The sequence below is a fragment of the Raphanus sativus genome, chromosome 9 (assembly GCF_000801105.2).
Source record: "Raphanus sativus cultivar WK10039 chromosome 9, ASM80110v3, whole genome shotgun sequence".
Taxonomy (NCBI): Eukaryota; Viridiplantae; Streptophyta; class Magnoliopsida; order Brassicales; family Brassicaceae; genus Raphanus; species Raphanus sativus.
Genome location: NC_079519.1, coordinates 27,724,931 through 27,741,691, shown reverse-complemented (window position 1 = coordinate 27,741,691; position 16,761 = coordinate 27,724,931). Strand labels below are relative to the sequence as shown.

Here is a 16,761-nt window from a genome sequence, read left to right as displayed (position 1 = left end):
TGGGTTTGCACATAGTTTTAAGTTTTTTTCTCTAATTTCATTGTTTTTACTTTCTAATTTTACTTGTCGAAAATTACATTTGAACCAAAAAAACTATAGCAAAAATATTTCATATTTCAAAAATTTTATGTTTCGTTTTTGTTTCATTAGATCTTTATTTAATATTCAGGTTTAACTAAGTACAACACAATATTTGAAACAGAAAACCTGATTAATATCTAAAACCAGAAATTATATTGTATAAATTAAAGTGTGAACAAATGAAAAAAAATACTAATTTCATGGAAAGGAAGGATTTGGATGAAATGCATACAAACAATTTTAAGGTCTAAATGACTATGTCGCTTGTATATTATGTATATTTGTATTAGTAAATGATTTTTGAAGAAAAATCACTAAATCACGGGTTCAGACTTACAAACCCACTCTTGAATGACTTATTTGGTTTTTACATAAATAAGGAAAAGAAAAATCTAAGGAAAAGAAGAAGAAGACGAAAGTGGCATATGTATTTTCTACTTCAAGGATTCATGATCAGATTGATTTACCACAACAAATCTCATAGCTCAAGGTGCTTTCACTGTTCGGCATTGATTCCAAAGATGCGAACCTTGTGCATGTGCGGGAACTTTGCAACAACCATTATAAATACAGCAAGCGTGTTCAGAAACAGCATGGGATTTTGATAGTCTGTAGTGTGCGATGCTATCAAGTACCTATGAGTGAAAAAAAAAAACAAGTTTGACATGTCACCAATAATAGTATGTAGTTATGTCCAAACATTCTAACAGTATTATCTAAATTGTCTTGTCGCAAGTATAGTTTGAGATGGTCAGAAGAATCCATATGGGAATGTTGAGCAACAACACTAAGGAACATGTCCAAGCATACTATATCTAGAATTGTGTAATAAAATAGCTATGGCAATGGTTCAATGTTCCTTACAGCTCTCAGAGAGCTTTCTGTGGGAATCCTGTAGCAACGCTAAATCAAAGGCTACTAGGAGAAAAAATCCTAAGGAATGATAACAGACATAAAACAAGGAGAATGAAAGAGGTTACTGATACACACCAAAAAAAGAAAAGAAGAGAGAGAGAGTGAATAAAATAACTATAGCAATGTTCTAATAGCTCTCAACACAAGTGACTCCAATATCTTTCCCAAATGAAAGACAATCATAAATAAAGGAAAGTGAGAAAAGGAAAGGAAGGAGACATTTCCTCTTTGAATAATTTGGAAATAATATTGCAAAGGCACATAATATGCTTCAGGCACATAAGAGGGTCAGATAATAATAATAATACACAAGCAACTATCCGAAGCAAATTGAAGACAAGGCGGAACAAATGAAACCTACACAAGGTGGTTATAGGGGAGAGAGGGGGGGCTTACAAGACAACGGGAACAAGAGTGAGGAACTTGCGATTGCGAGTGAGTTGCTTGCCGTTGTCAATCTGTTCCCACCAAGTCAGCCTATTGTAGACCCCCTGGTCATCCCCAAACGGTGTTCCCTTCTTCCAGTGAAACAAATGATACGTAACCTATTAACAAGAACAAGAAGAAGAAGAAGATTCAGACAATCCATTGAATTGAATTGAATTGAATGAGATCTCTTTTTTTGGGGGCTTACGGCGAAATGGGCGAGGTGGACGATGGTCCAGGCCATGCCAGGGGAACAATTGAAGATGGAGAGAACGAGGAGCCATGAGAAGAATAGGATGAGGATGTAAGTCGTCCACACCCCTGGATACGTGAACCACTCCGTGTTCCGATTCACGTCCGTCGTCGGCAACGCTCTCACGTACATCATTCCAACCCACGCAACCGACAGATCTGATCTGATCTATCTCTATCTCTCTCTCCGATTTTTACGATCCTTTCCTTCTTATCTTTTCTATCAATTTTCCCCCTTCCTTCCTTCCTTCGTTGTCTGATTTCTTTCTCTCTCTCTCTCTCTCTCTCTCTCTCTCTCTCTATTCAGAGAAGGAAGGAGGAGCAGGAGGAAGGAAGAAGGAAACACGTATCGCTCTTCTCTCTCTCTCGCCTTCACAGTCCGTTAGGTTTGGGCTGGGCCTTTAACGTATTCGGCCTTTCACTAGCACATACTTACTGTCTAAACCCTCTTAATATTAAAAAAGCCCATAGTTATTGCGAAACTGAAACAGTGAGCGAGCCTCCCGCCATTTGAGATTATAAATTATTACCATACATACGGGAAATCGGAATTCATACATCAAATATTCAAATTTCATACACCAACTAACAACATTCGGCTTTTACATACATTGACCAATTTTCTGTTAGTCAAAAATAACGGTCCGTTATATGTCAATCGGAAATATTACGTGGCTTTTAATTTTTTAAATAATTAATAACTAATAAAAATAAATTGCTACAAAAGAGGAGGGGGAGATTCGAACCCGGGCCTAGACTATAATTCATCGCACCATTAACCACTGCGACACACAGTTTATTGATTACATTCTATATTTCTTTCTATTTATATCAATGCAGATATCAAGAATATTTCTATCTTTTTCTCTTGTCTCTCATTATACAAACAAAACAAAATAATCTAAAAGCAATTCCTTCATATAACATTTTTTTAAGTTTTTGTCACCAAAAAAAAAATTATAATAATTTTTTCAAATTTTCCAATTTTGAAAGCATTTACGAATTAAAAAACAATTTAAAAATTGGAAAATATGAAAAGAAATTGTAAAATGATTATAAAAAAATATTTTTAAAAAATATAATTAAAAATTAAAATAAAGGATTATATATGCATATAAATAAAGGATTATTTTTAAAAGAATTATTTATTTAAAATAATTAATAACTAATAAAAAAATAATTTCCATAAAAGAGGTGGGGGGCTGGGGAGATTCGAACGAGGGACTAGACAATATTTCATTGGAACTTTAACAACCGTGCCAAATGCAGTTTATTTTTTATATTCCCTATTGTTTCTTATTTGTTCTAATGAACATTTCATGAATATTTCCATCTACTTCTATTGTCTCTCATTATCCAAACAAACCTAAATAATCAAAAAGCAATTCTTTCAAATAACATTTCTAAGGTTTTGTCAAAAAGTCTTTAAGAAAAAAAATGAACAAAAATTATTATATTAAAAAGACAAAAGACCATTCTACTCCTTTATTTATAGGCATATATAATCATAAATAATTCTTTAAATAAATAATAAATATTAAAATAATTTTTAACTGTATTTTAAAAAAAATATAATAATTTAATAATAATTTATTTTCATTTTTCCAATTTTTAATTTGATTTTTTAATTCAAAAATGCTTTAAAATTGGAAAAATTGAAAAAAATCATTCTAATTTTTTTTATTTTTTGGTGACAAAAACTTATAAACTGTTATTTGAAGGAATTGCTTTTAGATTATTTTGTTTTGTTTGTATAATGAGAGACAAGAGAAGAAGATAGAAATATTCATGATATCTGCATTGATATAAATAGAAACAAATATAGAATGTAATAAATAAACTGTGTGTTGTAGTGGTTAATGGTGCGATGAATTATAGTCTAGACCCGGGTTCAAATCTCCCCCCTCTGCCTTTATCATAGAAATTTATTTTTATTAGTTATTAATTATTTAAAAAATTAAAAGCCACGTAATATTTCCGATTGATATATAACGGACCGTTATTTTTGACTAATAGGAAATTGGTCAATGTATGTAAAAGCCGAATGTTGTTAGTTGGTGTATGAATTTTGAATATTTGATGTGTTGATGTATGTTTTAGCACAGGGTCCGAGTATATGTACTGATCGGGACCGCAACCTTCTGTTGTATGAATTAGCCGATTTCCCCCATACATACAAAGTGAGTTACACCGACACTGTCGAGTCTACGAAAGAACAGTAAAAGTTTTTTATTGTCTGAATTATTATTTGTTTGTTTTGGGTAAATGATCATTTGAGCTGAGTTTTGCCTTCTAATAGCCGACACCTTTTACCCTCATTATCAACATCTCATCTATTCCGATCCACGCCTCTCATTCTACGGAAGAACCTTTCTTCCTCGTCGTTCGTGAAACAGGTCTCGCGCTTTTTTTTCTAGGATACGACGCATTTTTCAGAAAAAGAAATTTTCTTCTCTCTCCCTTATAGAATTATCAAGCTCTCACAGTAAATTGAGCAGTGCAAAATAAGCGGATTGGGCGGTATGATACAGTTTAATAGCAGTTTGCATAAGAAAAATGTATACTACAGAATAATTGCAATTCATCCAAAATAAGCGGTTCAAAATAAAATATGAACGGTAACATGTATAATGAATAGTATAACTATGGAATACATATAATATATTTCTATCTTATAAACTAAAAAAATCAGTGATACTAATATATTCTTTAAACAAATTATGTATTTATAAATCTGAAATATGAAATTTAGTATGCTAGCTATTACTGAGATTGTATAACTAATGTCTTATTTAAAAACAAAATTAATTAAAATTTTTTATTTTAAATAAAATGTTAATATTAATATCAAAATTTACTATTAAATCTTTATTATGTAATTTTATAAATAATATATAATTAATAATCTTTTATTAAAAATACCAAATAAATATAAAAATTGGATAATCTTGAGAGAATTATTTTTAAAAATATGAATTATAAAAAGTTACGAACCAAATGCATAAGTATAAATATACGTCTTTAGTATAATTATAATTTTATTCATTTTAGTCTATATTAAACTGGTGAACATGCAAAGTACAAAAATACTTTTATTTTGTAAAGAGTTAAATAACAATCAAATCAAACCACACTTTTATTATCAACAAACCACACCTTATTTCTTACCTTTCATTTTCAGGTGCGGCCAAGCAGAAATCTTTCCCGCTAAACTTTCTTTTCAGTTTTTTTTTCTTCTGTTTTTCTACAATAATTAGAGCACCATTAATGCAGCATTTAATGGGGTGCTTAAAAGCTTATGGTGACCAAGTTATATCCCATAAATGTGTTTCAACTGGTCCGCACTTGACATTTAATACCTTAGTATTCACATATATGCTAATCATCAGTATATGACTTCGAATGTTTTCAACCGTTCCGCAGCGCACCGCAGTTAATATTAATAAAAATCTCTACATATACCATATATCTATACATTTTTATAACTGTTAGAACCGTACTTCAGTTGAACCGCTTGTCCTTCACTACTCAATCTGCAGTTACCATTCGAAGTTTATGTATTCTTGAATCTGTGAATTATTAATCTATCAATCATCTTACTGAACTATGTCAAAATATATAACAGTGACATTTTCAAATTATTTTTAGCTAACGGTTACAAGGAGTACTTTACTAAGCATTTTGTTAACAATGACACTGATTTATGTTCTATAGATCTGAATGGTAACCGTGGTTCTGATAATATAAGTGGTACGAAATTAAAATGCCGTACAGTTCAACTGTATTTCATGCGATATACAGGATAAGTGTGGTTTTTATAAAATTAAAATCTACAATATTTCTCAATTAAAATGACAATTCTAAAAGTAGTATTTTTAAAAAGTTTATTTAACAAAATACAAACTATTGATCAATTTTTTAAAAAAATACTCGTCTATAAACAAAAATTCTTGTTATACTAATTTTAAAATCATAATCTCGAATATATAAGAAGACAATATATGTTCCAAGCTGTTTTATACTCGATATGGCGAGAGAAAAATAAGAGCATCTCCAACCATAACACTATTTTAGTGTCCACATTGGAGATGGCCTAATAGGAGACGTGATGAATCTTCACAAAGTGCAACTTGACTAGTCATATTGACAAACTGGTTAGCAATCACATCAACTCTCTTAGAAGACATGCCAACGGAAGATACAACAAAGCCATGTGATGGTTTGTTGCTAGATGAAGGGTTTCTTTCTAAAGTAGTTTTAAGAGCTCAAATTTTTTAGAACAGTGACACATCTATGTATAAAATTGTTTTTAAAAAAAAAATTTAACACTCATTAAAAAAATATCTTTGATGGTTCATAACTTAAAATGCTTAGGGCACCTCCATTGGTGAATCCCAGAACTGGGGTTCTTAAATTTTTTTTTTTTTTTAATTTTTTATCCGATTTTTCAAAAAAAAAAAAAAAAAGTAACCAATCGCGGGTCACCACGTGTGCGTGGGATCCGCGCAACAGTGTAAGAGGCAACTCTTAAATAGAGGGTTTTAGAGGTGAGAGAGTGAGGAGTTTTAAAAATATTGGGTCCCACCGGGCCCCCCACCCATTATAAACCCCTTAAGGATCTTGGGATGGAGGTGGTCTTAGTTAGAAGTTCGAAATTAGAAATTTCATGGTGGAGTGTACTTTTGTTAGTGTACATAACTAGATTTGGAATACATTACTCATTTATGAATATTTTAGAAAATTCGAACTGACTTTTTTTTTTTGTAACACTTAACACTTAGAAAATTCGAACTGACTAGAAATGGAGATTCCGAGGTAATAATAAATGATTTAACACACAATAAAATATCCGGAAAAAGAGCCAATCACTCTTGCTTTTTGCACAGAACAAAATTAATAAAATATTCAAAAAATATTCCATTTTCACATGATAGCACCGACGACGACAGCGCAGGCCAGCGAAGCAACGACGGTGGAGAATTGCAGCGACGAAGAAGAAGATTTCTGAGAGAGTGGGATAGATCCAAATGCGTTTTGGTAAGAGGGAGCATCGGCATCGGCAGAAGACGAAGGAGACAAGGCGTCTGCTTCGGCGGAGTAAGTGCCGACGGAGACAATGAGCTTCTGGTACTTTAGACAGTGGCCAGGCTGTCCGCTGGTGAAGTAAAAGGTTCCGTTTTGGGTGAGGTTGAAGAGAGAGTTGCCGTCGTTCATGTACAAGATTGGATCTTTGGTGTTGCAGCTCTTGAAGTTGGAAGGTGTCACTTGAATCATTGAATCTTCGCTTGGTGGGTACAAGAACACTGTTTCAGTTGCATCACTATTAATTAATTAATGACTTTTAGATAGTTGAGCCATCTTGTTCGATTGAATAGTTTTTACTTACAGAGGGAGTCACCGATCTTGAAAGAGTGAGATTTGGGCCATTTGGAGTAGACTTTAGCATCAACCGGAATACCCCATGCGTCCAAGTTCCCAACTTTGTATTGCGTCGAAGACACTTGCACTAACAGCATCATCACCAACACCATTACGCTGCTCAAACTCATCATTCCCATCTCTTTCTCTCTCTCTCTCTTGATTGGTGTGTAGGTTTTGTTTCTGAAAAGCTTAGTTCGTATAAATTGGTGAAAGTCAAGGAGTAAGGGAATGGCGGTTGTACCCCTGACAGGCAGGACTGGGGCACATGGCCTCAAGTGGGCAATGTTGCATCTAATCAAAATTCATTTTTCTCTACTGTCTGCTTGTGTTGTAGTATTGTTCACATGGACACCATTGTATTATTCATCAAGTTTATGACTACTCCCTCTCGTTGCAATTTCCATCATTTATATGTGTATCTGTTTTTCTTGTAAACTTAGAAAGATTGGACTTCCTTTTTAAACCACCAAAACCTTTTTAAACCACCAGAACCGTTTCAGTGGTTTAGGGCCAATATCAACTTCTAAAGATTATTTTTTCAAAGAACAAATAAAAGTTGAATAAAAAATCCCAAATATGCTGATTAAAGTTGCACAGGTTGTTTGAGTGTCGGCTACATCTGGTGAAAGCACAAAATCCAAATATAACTCAACGTATTAAGACTAATAGAAAATCATTAAGAGAAAGAAGCTGTCTGAGCAACGGCGTTTACTCTCTTTTTTATAAGTCGTTACAGGGTTAGCTTCCGAAGTCATCTCCTTTGCTGCTGACCACTCTGGTGATCCTGCAAATGGTAAATAAGATAAACCAGAATCACCAGTCGGTCCTCAAGATGATCAGATCAAACATGTTCATGACTGACTATTTAACATGTAACGGCTACATGATTGAATATTCCCAAATCCTCTAGTTACTTTCTATGAACCAATCAAGCGCATGGCTCCCATTTAACTGTTTCGTGTCTAGTATTAGAACACTTACTTGACTTGTGGATCTCGGCTACATTCATCAGTCTCTTCTATAATATAAAGGCCACAAAAGAGAATACAGAGGACATACCAAACATCATGGTCATTTGAAAAAGCATACAAAGAACAGAAAAGCTGGTTAAGTCCATGGCGATACATCTTTTTGGTACTAGTTTGCATACAAATAATGAATCCATATGATGGATATTGAATAGATAACTTTTAGGTTGTACTGCATGTATCTAACGGCTATACTATCCTTCAACCATATGATGGATATTGAATGTCTTTTATAATTGTACAGAGAGTATCGAGGTGATAGATAATAATATAAACGAAAATATACACTAAGACCGAGCATAAGTATCTAAGCGATGGGTAACCCTATAGTAAACGAAAATATATTCTAGATACACTAAGGCCGAGCAAAACCTATGATCAAAGTATCCTATCACATTCACATGCAAAACCTATGATTAAAGAAATCTACAAGCATGCAAGGCAATCTGTAAACAAGCATGGATACATTGAATATGAATTAGTAGTTATAACCGATTTTGTTACATTTCATCAGTGAATAATATGGAAATGACCCACATAATTTTCATGGGAGCATATATTATTGAACCAATCAAGCGCATGGCTTTTACTTCCCACTAATCTATTTCGTGAGTAATGTCAAAAGACTTACTTGACTTGTGGATCTCCGCTACATTCACCAGCCTCCTCTGCAGTATAAAGGCCACAGAAAAGAATACAAAACACATCCCGAACATCACGGTTATTGGAAAAGCATCCACCTTTGACATATACAAATAACAGAAAAAGCTCATTTAAGTCGATGGCAATTTGTGATGTTAGTTTTTCCATCTGTCATCTTTCATCTAAATGATCCATTTAAATGATCTAATCAAATAAATCATCTTGATGTTATTCGGACTGTACATTTCTCCATTTAAATAGTTCATGTATATGGATCAATATCTAATGAATTTATGTTCGTTTGATCATCTTTATTTTCACCTAGATGAGTTTAGTAAGAAAATGATTTATATATTTTGTTTTGATCCTATCATATTTTATTTTTTTAACCATACTTAATTTTATTAATTAATCAAAATATAATTATTTTAAAATGTATTTCTGGTGGGAAATATAGTTTTGTGGTTTTAGATAAAAACATAATTCTATGGTTTTGGCGAGAAAATGTGATTTTATGATTTTGACGGGACACATGATTTTGTGATTTTGGTGAAAAAATATATTTTACGTTTTGGCGAGAAAATACATTTTTGTATTTTTTGTCGGGAAAATGTTTCTTTGCGATTTTTCTTTTTGCGTTTTTGTGGTTTTTGCGAGAAATGTGTTTTTATGGTGTTGGCAGGAAATGCATTTTTTGTGGTTTTGGGTGAAAAATGCGGACGAAGTTTAACGCTTATCTAATTATTCTATTGAGTCATCAGTTTGAATGTTCCACACTCACCCAACGCATGTCAACTTCTTTTTGCGTATATTGTAGTTTCTTCAAGTACAGATCCACTTTTGTGTCTTGCAAGTTGTATTGTATTTTCTTTAACAACAATGTCTTGTATTGTATTTGTACTACTCACTTCTCTTCTGCCAACAAAATTGCCATTTGACATTTTTTCTCTTCCTCGATAAATTACTACATGGTAGCTAATATATTAGAAAATTGTGAAAGTAGTCCATCATAAGGTTCTAATTATTCTATTGAGTGAAGTTTAATATTAACTAGATTTTGATCCGCGCTTTTGAAGCGCGGGATATTTTACGATAAAAATTTCACTAATAATTTAACAAATATTTTGGTTATTTTTAAAGAGTGTGTATTTAAAATATTTTTGCATTTAAATCAGTATTTTTAAATTCAACCCGATTGTGATTATACCGGTTAATCCGGAGATTTGACAATTCAATTTATGTTTTTAAAATATTCATATTAAAAAATTACTAAAACCCGAGACTAACCGATTGAACTGATGGATGACCGATATGTAATCTAATTGGATTTAAATTGTAATAGTTTCATAATTTGCAATCTTATAATCGAAATTTTAAAGTTCACTATTTTGCAATTTATGAAATTATGACGTTTCTACAAAATTTTAAAGAGAAAATGATAGATATAAAATAACTAAGATTAATTATTGTATTATTTGGAAACATTGATAATAGTATAAAAAATATATTGTTTGGAAACATTGATAGTAGTATAAAGAAATAAGTATATTGTTTGGAAACATGGATAGTAGTATAAAGAAAGAAACATTAGTGACTTAATGTATGTTTAACTATAAAGTATAAAGATGTATTTAATTTAAAAACTTACAAAATAAATGTTAGGTCCAACAGAATGTTTCTGTTTTAATAAGATAGATAACTCATATATGCCATTTAATAAACTATATATCACATTAGTAAAAAAATAAACTAAATATAGTTACAAATATAGATTCTATCTTCATCAACTTATATATCATATTTTGTATATATATAGATACATATATTATAAAGTTTAATTGTAAGTGTACATTAAAAATGCAAAACAAAAGCAGTACTAATCAAATAAAAATTTGTTAATAGTTAATTGATTAAATTTTTATTTAAGCTTATCGGTTCATTAGGTTAATTAACATATTGTTTTCTAATTTAACATATTTTAAATAGAACAAAAAAAATATAATTCATTATAATTTATATATTTAAACATATTTAAATTGAATAATCATTAAACACAGTTAATATAAAATATTTTTATAAAATTTAATTTTAACTCTATTGAAATTTAGATAAAATTAACATAAAATAGTTAAACCAAATCAAAATAAACAAAGTTACAAAAAGTACATTTATTGTTTTATTTTTCATATAGATGTAGTTAAAATATAAAATAATAATATCAAAATATAAATTTTATTTTATTTTTAAAATAAAATAATATTATATTACAATATTGTTTTGCGACTAGCGGATGAAAACTCCTAGTATATAATATATAGAGTATATTTTAGTCATTATGGTATTATGTACATTCTCTTAATTATCTTTTGTGTCATGAAATCCAATTTCCATATTAAATATTTTCTTTTGCAAAAAGTATATATTACAAAACAAAAATAAAAACATAATTTCTCAAGTTCCTAATCCTGAAGCGACAAGGGAGAAGTATCTCTTCTTTGACAAAATTCTCATCAAATTAATTTAAAAGGTGACGTCAGTTTCCAAAGTTAACATATCTTGAGTTTCCTAATTACTTTTTAAATTAAATCTTTAAATATGAAAACGTGTGTGGTCGGTATCATGCATCTAAAGTGCCAGGTTTAACATGTTTAGATACTCTAAACAAATTTTAACAACATATTTATACATTTTTTCTAATAATCATATATAAATATATATAATATAAAATACTACATTACTTTTAACTAATTCAACTGCATTAATAGTTATTAAAGAAATTATAAAATTAATTGTATAACAATATTTGTTAATATTATCACCAATATTTTCACCATAATCAATCATAATATACTAAAACTAATTGTTAATATAAAATCTCACATTTAAAAAAAAAAATTTTACTTAAATTTTATATAGTTTTTACTTATAATCAATCATAATATACTAAAACTAATTGTTAATATTTTTTTATATGATTTTATTAAAGTTTATATGTAAACATAATTTTTATTAATAAATATGTTACACAGATAATAAAAAACAATTAAACAAATTGAATCATTAGTTATACTGATCTCTAAGACTATTGGATTTTGTCACTGGCTAATAATTCTTAATAAATAATATTTATCTAAAAACCTTTGTATAATTATAAAAATTAATAAAAAATTAGAAATATGTCTCTGTTATTTAGAAGTCCTAATTAATGGTTTGGGTGACTTCACCCCTGTACGGCCATGTGCATCCATTACTTTAATTTACTGCTTTTCAATCTTATTTCACCCTAACGATTTCACCTTATGCAAAGAGACGTTGTCTTATGTGTGTACTTTATTTATCTGACGACGACAACGATAACAGCATCAACAAAGCCCCAAAAGGGTTAACTTCCAAAGAGTTAGACAGGGAACACGTGAATGACTACACACTTTTCTGAATGATAATAGTACAATTCAATTTACCGTCATGTTCTTATTCAGCCTCTACTATCAAATGGGTAAATTAACAAGTCAAAGCATCTCCAACCCAGAGTAATGTTTTTATTTTTTCATCATCACTCTATTTTCCACTTCATTTTCAACTTCATTTCTCAATTTGGAGTAAATTATAGAGTGGGATTGGAGATGCCCTTAGGATATTTTCATTAATAGTATAGAGTTTTCAACAAAAAAATTAATACTTTTATATCAGATGCATATTCCAAAGCTTGAGAATCTCATGCAATATTTTCTCACTAAGATACTATTGCATGGATTTCAAATCTACCCAATATAAAAGTATTAAATTTTTACTTTTTCAAAAAAAATTAGAATATTAGTATTAGTAAGTTTTTAAAATATTAATATTTTATAATAGTTTAATTATATCATGACAATTTAATGGTGGAAAATGCTATTAACAAGAAGATGATATATCACATAGAGTTTCTCACTATTTTTAAAGTTTTTCCAGTGAGAAATTATTGCTAAAATCTCTCAACTTTTCTCTCTCGCTCTCTTCTGCTTCTCTCTCTCGCTCTCTTCTGCTTTTTATTTGACTGTTATTTCTTTCATTTCACAAAGTATCGCTTAGACATTTTTACACATATTAAAAAACTGATTGAAATGCATTTATGTTTTTATTAATATTATATATTTAACCAATAGCATTTTAGATAAATAAATTTATTTATAAAACTATCTACAGTGGTTTTAAGATTCAACACCCTTCACTTCATTTTTTTACACTCCAAATTATTATTATTTTTTTCCATCTCATCATTCAACACACATTCAACTTTTGTCTACTACGATAGTTTTGTTTAATAAAATGTAATACCCTATTTTAAAATTTCATGATTATTTTTAATATCCAAATTAAATAAACTTAGTCTCTATTTGTAGAGAATTTAAAATGATAATTTTTGTATTAAAAATAAAAATAAATTATTTAATTTTTAATAAGATTATTAGTTTTAAATAACAAAGTGAATATGAAAAGTCAATAACCTTAAAAAGTGACATGTATCGTTAGTGGTCTCCACTTTCTTCTTATTCAACTAGTTTAATTTTAATCTACATCATCAAATTTCATTTTTCAACACTTCTGTTGTAGTGATTCAACTATTGAATCTTTTATTTAACACTCCATTAGTCTAAGATCAATGCATTTTACAAAATATTGAGCCTAAAGTAAGCATATGTATCAGAATTGTAAAATAATATTTTTTATGCAACAAAAAAAAATACTAAAGTGATACTCAATATGAAACAGAGGGGTATTGTTTTTGATCAAATATTTTGTAAGAAACTACTAATGCAAATGCTTTTAAACTATTATTAAAATTGTATTTAGAGCATTTCAATCCAACTTTATTGTTTTTTCTTTTAAAATATAAAACTTTTATTACAGATGTGAATTTGATCTAATGTATGATTCTATAGAATTCCTCTATTATAGAAGAGGAAAAATAAAAAAAAGCTACTCTTAACTCTAGAAATAGAGGTAAAATAATATTTTCTATATTTTCTTTTATAATATATATATTGGATATTTCTATAATAGATTTTGTTTTTAAACATAGAAGATAAAATATTATTGGGTTGTATAGATAGTCTTACATTGAATATTTGATACAGATACTAGACTTTGATCCGCACGTCCGCACAACTGTTCGTTTTGGTTTCAAATTTTATGAAATTTGTTATAGGTTATGTAATTGAGATATTATATATATTATATTATATGGTGATCTAGAATGTTTAAATGATGAATTAGATTAGTTATTTATATCTAAATTGTTGGAAAGATGTTTGTTAATGATATAGTTTGTCTGTGGTTTTTTGTTAATTTTATATTCATTAAAACAAATATTTGATATATTTGTCAACACTAATTCTATATATAGAACACTCTCCTCACCATATCTTAACATCAAACAAAGTCACTTAAAAAAATTGCTATGGCCCATATCCTCGATACCGAACATCTCCTCGCAATCTCCGGGAAGAAACGAAACGACCGCGATGACGAAGACGGAGACGCCACGGTTGCAAAGAAATCTTCACTGATGGCATGTGAAGCTGACCCCGCTGTGGCGCTTGCAAGCATCCGACACGAATTCGGGGAACACGGCGGAGTGAACATGTCCATCGAGGCCTCCGCTACCTTCACGGTCATGGAACCGGACACCATGAGGCGGATGTTCGCAGGAGAACTGGGACCAGAAAATGACTTCTTCGTATACAGCCGACACTTCAACCCCACCGTGCTCAACCTCAGCCGCAAGATGGCTGCTCTCGAAGGCACTCAAGCCGCCTACTGTACCTCAAGCGGTAACTATATATATTACTTTTTTTGTGCAAACGGTAACTATATATAAAAAGAAGAATTATATTTAATATATATATTCAGACCATGGAACCTAGTTGAGTTTGATACGGACTCTTTGCTAGAACTAGAACTTTGAATGTTCAAACTTTTTAAGTAAAACTAAAAAGAGAGGCAAATCTTTATTATTTTGAGACTGACGTCAGGTATGGCGGCGATTTCGTCGGTCCTGCTGCAACTATGCAGCAGTGGGGGACACGTGGTGGCTTCAAAGACGCTCTACGGAGGAACACACGCTTTGCTCTCTCATTTCTTGCCACGGACCTGCAACATAACCACGTCTTTCGTGGACATAACGGACCATGGCGCGGTGGCAGACGCGATCGTCGAGGGTAGGACTCATGTCCTCTATTTTGAGTCGATGGCCAACCCGACGCTGACTGTGGCCGACACACCTGAGTTGAGCCGTATAGCACACGAGAAGGGCGTGATGGTGGTTGTGGACAATACCTTTACCCCCATGGTGCTGTCTCCGGTCAAGTTTGGAGCAGATGTGGTGGTTCACAGTATCTCCAAATTCATCAGTGGTGGGGCCGACATCATCGCAGGTAACGTGACTTAGTTTTATCGCAAGGTACGTATTTAGTTTTCTTTCACGTGAAGGAGCAATGAAGAAATAACCGTACACGTGTTTTTTGGCGTGGCCTTATGAAAAGGGGCCGTGTGTGGGAGCGAGAAGCTGGTGAAAGGGATGATGGATCTGCGTGGCGGGTCTCTGATGCTGCTGGGTCCTACCATGAACGCCAAGGTGGCATTTGAGCTCTCTGAGCGAATCCCTCACTTGGGCCTCCGCATGAAAGAGCACAGCCGCAGGGCCCAAGTGTATGCAGAGAGAATGAGAGAGCTGGGGATGAAAGTGATATACCCGGGCCTCAAGGACCATCCGCACCACAAGCTGGCTACAGAAATGGTGAACCGAGAGTACGGATACGGAGGGTTGTTGTCAATAGACATGGAGACGGAGGAAAGAGCCAACAAGCTCATGACGTATCTCCAAAACGCCACACAGTTCGGACTCATGGCCGTCAGTTTGGGTTACTACGAGACTCTCATGTCTTGCTCCAGTAGCAGCACCAGCAGCGAGCTCGACCCCTCCCAGAAAGCAGCCGCAGGTATCTCTCCTGGCCTTGTACGAATGTCTGTGGGGTATGCGGGTACATTGGAGCAGAAGTGGACACAATTCGAGAAGGCTTTCATCAGAATGTAATGTCTTAATATCATGTCGATTGATTTGTGGCCAACGTTGTAATCTAATGTATGGTTACTATCGTTGCTCAAAAAATAATTATGTATGGCTTACTATCTTTTCGGCGTATCTATTTCTCATGAATCTTGCTTATAACTTTTATTATTAATGTAATATCCCTTATATATTAATCTAGAAGCATTTCAACATGTAAGCTACACTTAAATATTACAAAACTAATTTTTAGAGTCATTAGAAAAATATATTTAAACTACTATAATAATTACAATTCATATCATCATTATTTAGTATATTTAAACATTATACTTTTCATTAAACTAAACATAAAACTAATTAGTAATCTAAAAATATTCTTTTCGCTATTTTTAAAATAAAAGCTATGAAATTATTTAATATAGTTTGAAATAAAAATATGACAATTACTTATAAATAATAATGATTTGATAACAATTTATGTATCGATTATTATTTTGTTTACTTTTATATTACTAAAATAAATTAAATAATTACATTAATCATACTGTATCTATAAATTAATAATATTAGAATTATGATATTTTATTAATTTATAGAGTTATTTCAAAAGATATTATGATTAAAGTATTTTAAAGATTTTACATATTAGTATTAGCCTTAGTAAAATATATTTAATAAAAAATTTAAGTGATGGTACAAATTAGAAAATCATACATGAAATTAAGTCATGACTTCTATTTTAATAGATATGATTCTGATTCGATAATATGTTAGTGTAAAAAATGGTTGGTTAATAGTTTATATTACATGTTCAGAATTATAACAATATGATAATGTATTGGTCTACGGATTGGTTTGATACGATAATATGTTAGTATAAGGAATGGTTGGTTAATGGTTTATATTGCATATTCATAATTATAACAATAGGCTAATATATATTGT

The 16,761-nt window shown here is 31.1% G+C and overlaps 3 protein-coding genes across 3 annotated transcripts; 1 reads left to right on the top strand and 2 right to left on the bottom strand.

Moving 5' to 3' along the window:
• Positions 1-378: 378 nt before the first annotated feature.
• LOC108823759 (uncharacterized protein C119.09c) lies at positions 379-2,004 on the bottom strand. Its single transcript, XM_018597040.2, has 3 exons — positions 1,631-2,004; positions 1,393-1,541; positions 379-716 (listed from the first exon to the last, which is right to left on the bottom strand). Exons 1-3 carry the CDS (start codon positions 1,808-1,810, stop codon positions 578-580), a joined length of 468 nt encoding a protein of 155 aa, XP_018452542.1. The 5' UTR covers positions 1,811-2,004; the 3' UTR covers positions 379-577.
• A 4,462-nt stretch (positions 2,005-6,466) lies between these two features.
• On the bottom strand, positions 6,467-7,312 carry LOC108824139 (mavicyanin). The gene is made up of 2 exons (XM_018597507.2): positions 7,061-7,312; positions 6,467-6,977 (listed from the first exon to the last, which is right to left on the bottom strand). Exons 1-2 carry the CDS (start codon positions 7,230-7,232, stop codon positions 6,598-6,600), a joined length of 552 nt encoding a protein of 183 aa, XP_018453009.1. The 5' UTR covers positions 7,233-7,312; the 3' UTR covers positions 6,467-6,597.
• A 6,847-nt stretch (positions 7,313-14,159) lies between these two features.
• Positions 14,160-16,028, top strand: LOC108824080 (methionine gamma-lyase). Its single transcript, XM_018597424.2, has 3 exons — positions 14,160-14,578; positions 14,780-15,181; positions 15,290-16,028. The coding sequence occupies exons 1-3, from the start codon at positions 14,206-14,208 to the stop codon at positions 15,838-15,840; spliced, it is 1,326 nt and encodes a 441-aa protein (XP_018452926.1). The 5' UTR covers positions 14,160-14,205; the 3' UTR covers positions 15,841-16,028.
• The last annotated feature ends 733 nt before the right edge of the window (positions 16,029-16,761 follow it).

Bases quoted from the DNA above. Each gene is read 5' to 3' on its own strand.
- LOC108823759 (XM_018597040.2), bottom strand. From the start codon at position 1,810: ATGATGTACGTGAGAGCGTTGCCGACGACGGACGTGAATCGGAACACG. The intron at 1,542-1,630 runs GTAAGCCCCCAA...TCTTGTTAATAG, and splicing joins TCCACCTCGCCCATTTCGCC to GTTACGTATCATTTGTTTCA. The intron at 717-1,392 runs GTAAGCCCCCCC...TTTCACTCATAG, and splicing joins ACTCTTGTTCCCGTTGTCTT to GTACTTGATAGCATCGCACA.
- LOC108824139 (XM_018597507.2), bottom strand. From the start codon at position 7,232: ATGGGAATGATGAGTTTGAGCAGCGTAATGGTGTTGGTGATGATGCTG. The intron at 6,978-7,060 runs GTAAGTAAAAAC...CAACTGAAACAG, and splicing joins CAAGATCGGTGACTCCCTCT to TGTTCTTGTACCCACCAAGC.
- LOC108824080 (XM_018597424.2), top strand. From the start codon at position 14,206: ATGGCCCATATCCTCGATACCGAACATCTCCTCGCAATCTCCGGGAAG. The intron at 14,579-14,779 runs GTAACTATATAT...GACTGACGTCAG, and splicing joins CGCCTACTGTACCTCAAGCG to GTATGGCGGCGATTTCGTCG. The intron at 15,182-15,289 runs GTAACGTGACTT...CCTTATGAAAAG, and splicing joins TGGGGCCGACATCATCGCAG to GGGCCGTGTGTGGGAGCGAG.